At 47.9% G+C, this 7500-nt stretch overlaps 1 protein-coding gene across 1 annotated transcript in view; it reads left to right on the top strand.

Moving 5' to 3' along the window:
* thbs3a (thrombospondin 3a) overlaps nucleotides 1-7500 on the top strand; it is a 62077-nt gene that overhangs the window by 12833 nt on the left and 41744 nt on the right. Inside the window, exons 3-4 of the mRNA XM_079695549.1 lie at nucleotides 2845-3098; nucleotides 5497-5599. Coding sequence (XP_079551675.1) covers nucleotides 2845-3098; nucleotides 5497-5599 — 357 coding nt within the window. The remainder of the gene's footprint in view (nucleotides 1-2844; nucleotides 3099-5496; nucleotides 5600-7500) is intronic.

Here is a 7500-nt window from a genome sequence, read left to right as displayed (position 1 = left end):
ATCTAACCCCTCATGGTGTTCCTCAGTGCTGTGGATCTAACCCCTCATGATGTTCCTCAGTGCTGTGGATCTAACCCCTCATGATGTTCATCAGTGTTGTGGATCTAACCCCTCATGTTGTTCCTCAGTGTTGTGGATCTAACCCCTCATGTTGTTCCTCAGTGCTGTGGATCTAACCCCTCATGGTGTTCCTCAGTGCTGTGGATCTAACCCCTCATGGTGTTCCTCAGTGCTGTGGATCTAACCCCTCATGGTGTTCCTCAGTGCTGTGGATCTAACCCCTCATGATGTTCCTCAGTGCTGTGGATCTAACCCCTCATGATGTTCCTCAGTGCTGTGGATCTAACCCCTCATGGTGTTCCTCAGTGCTGTGGATCTAACCCCTCATGGTATTCCTCAGTGCTGTGGATCTAACCCCTCATGATGTTCCTCAGTGCTGTGGATCTAACCCCTCATGTTGTTCCTCAGTGCTGTGGATCTAACCCCTCATGTTGTTCCTCAGTGCTGTGGATCTAACCCCTCATGTTGTTCCTCAGTGCTGTGGATCTAACCCCTCATGTTGTTCCTCAGTGCTGTGGATCTAACCCCTCATGGTGTTCCTCAGTGCTGTGGATCTAACCCCTCATGGTGTTCCTCAGTGCTGTGGATCTAACCCCTCATGGTGTTCCTCAGTGCTGTGGATCTAACCCCTCATGGTGTTCCTCAGTGCTGTGGATCTAACCCCTCATGGTGTTCCTCAGTGCTGTGGATCTAACCCCTCATGGTGTTCCTCAGTGCTGTGGATCTAACCCCTCATGGTGTTCCTCAGTGCTGTGGATCTAACCCCTCATGGTGTTCCTCAGTGCTGTGGATCTAACCCCTCATGGTATTCCTCAGTGCTGTGGATCTAACCCCTCATGATGTTCCTCAGTGCTGTGGATCTAACCCCTCATGATGTTCCTCAGTGCTGTGGATCTAACCCCTCATGGTGTTCCTCAGTGCTGTGGATCTAACCCCTCATGGTGTTCCTCAGTGCTGTGGATCTAACCCCTCATGGTATTCCTCAGTGCTGTGGATCTAACCCCTCATGATGTTCCTCAGTGCTGTGGATCTAACCCCTCATGATGTTCCTCAGTGCTGTGGATCTAACCCCTCATGGTGTTCCTGAGTGCTGTGGATCTAACCCCTCATGGTGTTCCTCAGTGCTGTGGATCTAACCCCTCATGATGTTCCTCAGTGCTGTGGATCTAACCCCTCATGGTGTTCCTCAGTGCTGTGGATCTAACCCCTCATGGTGTTCCTCAGTGCTGTGGATCTAACCCCTCATGGTGTTCCTCAGTGCTGTGGATCTAACCCCTCATGATGTTCCTCAGTGCTGTGGATCTAACCCCTCATGATGTTCCTCAGTGCTGTGGATCTAACCCCTCATGGTATTCCTCAGTGCTGTGGATCCAACCCCTCATGATGTTCCTCAGTGCTGTGGATCTAACCCCTCATGTTGTTCCTCAGTGCTGTGGATCTAACCCCTCATGGTGTTCCTCAGTGCTGTGGATCTAACCCCTCATGGTGTTCCTCAGTGCTGTGGATCTAACCCCTCATGGTATTCCTCAGTGCTGTGGATCTAACCCCTCATGGTGTTCCTCAGTGCTGTGGATCTAACCCCTCATGGTGTTCCTCAGTGCTGTGGATCTAACCCCTCATGATGTTCCTCAGTGCTGTGGATCTAACCCCTCATGGTGTTCCTCAGTGCTGTGGATCTAACCCCTCATGATGTTCCTCAGTGCTGTGGATCTAACCCCTCATGGTGTTCCTCAGTGCTGTGGATCTAACCCCTCATGGTGTTCCTCAGTGCTGTGGATCTAACCCCTCATGGTGTTCCTCAGTGCTGTGGATCTAACCCCTCATGGTGTTCCTCAGTGCTGTGGATCTAACCCCTCATGATGTTCCTCAGTGCTGTGGATCTAACCCCTCATGATGTTCCTCAGTGCTGTGGATCTAACCCCTCATGATGTTCCTCAGTGCTGTGGATCTAACCCCTCATGATGTTCCTCAGTGCTGTGGATCTAACCCCTCATGGTGTTCCTCAGTGCTGTGGATCTAACCCCTCATGGTGTTCCTCAGTGCTGTGGATCTAACCCCTCATGATGTTCCTCAGTGCTGTGGATCTAACCCTTCCCCATCATGTTGTTCCTCAGTGCTGTGGATCTAACCCCTCATTGTGTTCCTCAGTGCTGTGGATCTAACCCCTCATGATGTTCCTCAGTGCTGTGGATCTAACCCCTCATGGTGTTCCTCAGTGCTGGGGATCTAACCCCTCATGGAGTTCCTCAGTGCTGTGGATCTAACCCCTCATGGTATTCCTCAGTGCTGTGGATCTAACCCCTCATGATGTCCCTCAGTGCTGTGGATCTAACCCCTCATGATGTTCCTCAGTGCTGTGGATCTAACCCCTCATGATGTTCCTCAGTGCTGTGGATCTAACCCCTCATGTTGTTCCTCAGTGCTGTGGATCTAACCCCTCATGTTGTTCCTCAGTGCTGTGGATCTAACCCCTCATGATGTTCCTCAGTGCTGTGGATCTAACCCCTCATGTTGTTCCTCAGTGCTGTGGATCTAACCCCTCATGTTGTTCCTCAGTGCTGTGGATCTAACCCCTCATGGTGTTCCTCAGTGCTGTGGATCTAACCCTTCCCCCTCATGTTGTTCCTCAGTGCTGTGGATCTAACCCCTCATGTTGTTCCTCAGTGCTGTGGATCTAACCCTTCCCCCTCATGTTGTTCCTCAGTGCTGTGGATCTAACCCTTCCCCCTCATGTTGTTCCTCAGTGCTGTGGATCTAACCCTTCCCCCTCATGTTGTTCCTCAGTGCTGGTCCGCTACGTGCGCTCTGACGGGAAGCTGCACACGGTGAACCTGCATCACGCCGCACTGGCCGATGGGAGATCTCACTCCATCATCCTGAGGCTGGGGGGCCTGCAGAGGGCCTCCATGAGCATGGAGCTCTACGTAGACTGCCGATTGGCCGACTCCAGCCAGGGCCTGCCCTCATTGGTCCCCCTGCCCCAGGAGGCGGAGCTAGTGGAGCTGAGGCACGGACAGAAGGCGTACGCTCGCCTGCAGGTCAGACAGAGAACTGCACCAACATTACATTTTTGAAAACAAACAATATTGCAATTATGTGCAATATATATGGCCTTGGTGTTGGGACAGGTTCAAACCCATGGATGTATAATAAGAACTGGATACAGCGTGGGAGGCGGGGCCTCATTCATTCCTATGAGAGTTGCTCATTGGCGCATGATGATAAAATGGCCCAACTTTTGAGAGAGCGAAACGTCACAGATTACCCAGCATGCCTGAGAAGTACCCGTATTTGCGCTCATAGCGCATGCGCAACTTTAACCAAAATGCTCGTTCACATCAAGCACGTCAATTTGCGTACACGTAACAGCACCGCACGTTCATGACAGCATGGTAATGGCTTGTTATTATGATGGATTTGATATTAACGAGGCGGCAGTTAGCAACTAGCGGCTAGCTAGTAATTATGCTAATGTGCACATCAATCGTTATGTATTTATTAGGGCTGTCAAGTGAACGCGTTAATAACGCGTTAACGCAAAAAAAAATGAACGCCACTAATTATTTTAACGTGATTGACGCATGTGTATTTTTTGTCCTCGGCCGCCCCGTAGTTTCAGAGCGCATCGAGTTTGAAATACCATCTACAAGCTGATGCTGACAGCCCCGCTCCTGCCGTCCACTTGCGGCAGACCACACTCCCACGTTCACCGGCAGGCACCGACTGGCCATCGGGAGGACCGGGACGATGTGTGTATGTGTGGCCCGAGCGACCGAGAGAGAGACCTTACGTGTATTGTTGTTGTTGTTAGCATCTGGTGCTAGCTAGCTGCGCTAACGGATATAAGGAGCTGTTTCAATGAAAACAGAGGAGTGACATTTCGCCACAACTGCGCCCAGCACTTGACTTTATGCAGGCAGCCAGACACACACACACACACACACACACACACACACACACACACACACACACACACACACACACACACACACACACACACACTTTGTATTGTATTATTGAATGAGAGAGGTTCAGAGGTTGTTGTGTTTAATATTCATGAGAATATTTTTCATTGTTCAAATGATAATAAACATTCGCATAAAGCACTCATATGTTGATAAGAGTATTAAAAACTTGAAAAATATCCCTCTAATGTACATTTAGAACAGGTAAAAAATGTGCGATTAATTTGCGATTAATCGCGATTAACTATTTTAATCGACTGACAGCCCTAGTACTTATATTACGCTGTAACAGGATCTAGTGATATCCAAGCAACAGAGCTTCATTTAGCATGAAATAATTATTGCACTGTATATATATATATATATATATATATATATATATATATACAGTGCAATAAGCTCCTTAGTGCAATAAGAAGCTACAGGGACGTTAATCTAACGTCGGTAATATTAACTTTATTTAATACAAGATGTAATCATACAGCCCATGTCGTATAATGTTTTACAAATGATGAATTACAGCAAACATGTGCAATATATCTATTATTACAGCTCCGTGGGCTGGCAGTGAGACGATATGGGTCCGTTGTTATTGTGCATCCATGGGTAAAGATAAACCATGTAGTGCTGGACCTGCTGAACACGTAACATGAACGTGCCGGGCGGCGCGGTCCCGTGGGTTAGATGCGCGTTCATAATGCAGAGGGAAATAACTCTCAGAATAACGTTATTAGCACATTTTTACAACTTGAGGAACGAATGTTTTTAATAAGGGCTATACAAGTGTTCATACTGGGTGGTTTATTTAGTTTAAAAAAATGATCCAACGATTTACAGAACTCTCTTTCCCAATGTAAGTCAATGGGAAAAAGTGTTTCTGGGCCTCGCAACCAAACGGAAGTGTAGTACCGCCGTTTGGCCACCACGAATATTTTCATCTGAGTCCGGCGCACATCCTGGGGGCTTGTTCAAACCCCACTGCAGTCAGCATGTCGTTGTGTCCCTGTGACACTTCACCCCAAAGTGCTCCTGTGGGGATTGCCCACAGTATTGAGTATGTAATTCGCTTTGGATAAAAGCGTATATCAAGTAACATGTGATGTAATATGCCGTTAATAACTGTGCAATACATACCTGGCTGCTAAATCCTAAGAACTGTTACTGGATTTGTATTTTGTAAATTGTGTAATTTATTTATCTTTCATATTTGTGTATGCATGCTTCTCAGTTAACATTAAGCTGTCTGTGGCTCTTTTCTGCTGTAACAATGTACATCCCGTCTCCTCTGTGGGACGAGTGAAGGGATTCTGATTCTGAACCAATATTACTGTTGTTAATCTTACACCGTGTGTGTGTGTGTGTGTGTGTGTGTGTGTGTGTGTGTGTGTGTGTGTGTGTGTGTGTGTGTGTGTGTGTGTGTGTGTGTGTGTGTGTGTGTGTGTGTGTGTGTGTGTGTGTGTGTGTGTGTCAGGGCTCAGTAGAGACCCTGCGCCTGGCTCTGGGGGGGTCAGTAGCCTCAGCTGGAGCTCTGACTGACTGTCCGTTCCAGGGAGACGCCTCTGCGTACAACTCAGGTCAGAACACACTCAGATCAACAGCTGTTCAGATTCACAGAGCCTTTTTGCTGTCACTATTTAGAGAAGTCTCCCTGGTTCCCGGCTTGAGCTTCAAAAATGCTTTTTTTTAAAATCTAAATGCTGACTTTTTCTTAAAATCTCAAAATGCTGACTTTTTCTCAAAATCTCTAAGAATCTTATTTTTTTTCAAAATCTCAAAGATTTGATTTTTTCTCAAAATCGCTAAAATTCAGACTTTTTCTCAAAATTCAGAAACACTCCTGGAGTGGAGTGCACCAGCTGGGCGTAAAAAAGTAGGTCTTAACTCTAACGTCCGACTTAGTGATTCGAATTTACACCGAGTGCACCAAGCCTGACTCGTCTAGGTCGTAGCTGCTGCGCCTGGTCTTAAGATGCGCGTCCACGTGAATACACGCGAAACAGTAGTTGTTGCCAAGCAACACACGTCTACATAATTGAACACTCGAACTCCTCCATTCAGAGCAAGCTAAGACTTGGATAACGAAGTCATGGATAACGGAAACCAAAAGAAGAGAAAAATGACGCCCACACCCCGAAAAAGAAAGAGGGATTTTACAGAGCTACAGCGTGAACTGGTGGAGAAAGAGATCGTTCGTGTGGAGGTGGAGAAAGAGATCGTTCGTGTGGAGGTGGAGAAAGAGATCGTTCGTGTGGAGGTGGAGAAAGAGATCGTTCGTGTGGAGGTGGAGAAAGAGATCGTTCGTGTGGAGGTGGAGAAAGAGATAGTTCGTGTGGAGGTGGAGAAAGGGATCGTTCGTGTGGAGGTGGAGAAAGAGATCGTTCGTGTGGAGGTGGAGAAAGAGATCGTTCGTGTGGAGGTGGAGAAAGGGATTGTTCGTGTGGAGGTGGAGAAAGAGATCGTTCGTGTGGAGGTGGAGAAAGGGATCGTTCGTGTGGAGGTGGAGAAAGGGATCGTTCGTGTGGAGGTGGAGAAAGAGATCGTTCGTGTGGAGGTGGAGAAAGAGATCGTTCGTGTGGAGGTGGAGAAAGAGATCGTTCGTGTGGAGGTGGAGAAAGAGATAGTTCGTGTGGAGGTGGAGAAAGAGATCGTTCGTGTGGAGGTGGAGAAAGAGATCGTTCGTGTGGAGGTGGAGAAAGAGATCGTTCGTGTGGAGGTGGAGAAAGAGATCGTTCGTGTGGAGGTGGAGAAAGAGATCGTTCGTGTGGAGGTGGAGAAAGAGATCGTTCGTGTGGAGGTGGAGAAAGAGATCGTTCGTGTGGAGGTGGAGAAAGAGATCGTTCGTGTGGAGGTGGAGAAAGAGATCGTTCGTGTGGAGGTGGAGAAAGAGATCGTTCGTGTGGAGGTGGAGAAAGAGAGCGTTCGTGTGGAGGTGGAGAAAGAGATCGTTCGTGTGGAGGTGGAGAAAGAGATCGTTCGTGTGGAGGTGGAGAAAGAGATCGTTCGTGTGGAGGTGGAGAAAGAGATCGTTCGTGTGGAGGTGGAGAAAGAGATCGTTCGTGTGGAGGTGGAGACCGCAAAACTGAGAGCAGAACGTGACAACATAGAGCTGGAGAAGGAGAAATGAAGACTCAAAATTATAATTCTTAAGAATCAGCAAAGAATCACTGAAGAAGACCATTTGTCATTCACCATCCTTGCTGCTTCTTCTTGTGGTAAGTGAATGTAATTCCTAAGGCGGCGCTGGAGAGCCAAGGAAACGTGTCTGATAGCCCGACATGCAGTTGAGCGATGAACATTAATCATGTCTCCCACAGTATTAAAGTAAAGTGTGAGCGCAATCAGCACCTGCAGGTTGGGGAGAGCGCAGCGTTTCTGTCTGATCCGTTCTGTTGTTGAGGGGAGATCTCCTCGATTCAATCAGAACGGGCTTGTCTGCTCAAAGGAAACCTCTCTATCAGCTCACTGAATAGATGTC

This window comes from Notothenia rossii, assembly GCF_949606895.1.
Source record: "Notothenia rossii genome assembly, contig: scaffold_142, whole genome shotgun sequence".
Taxonomy (NCBI): domain Eukaryota; kingdom Metazoa; phylum Chordata; class Actinopteri; order Perciformes; family Nototheniidae; genus Notothenia; species Notothenia rossii.
The sequence above is the reverse complement of the archived record's forward strand: the minus strand, read 5'-3'. Positions and strand labels throughout refer to the sequence as shown.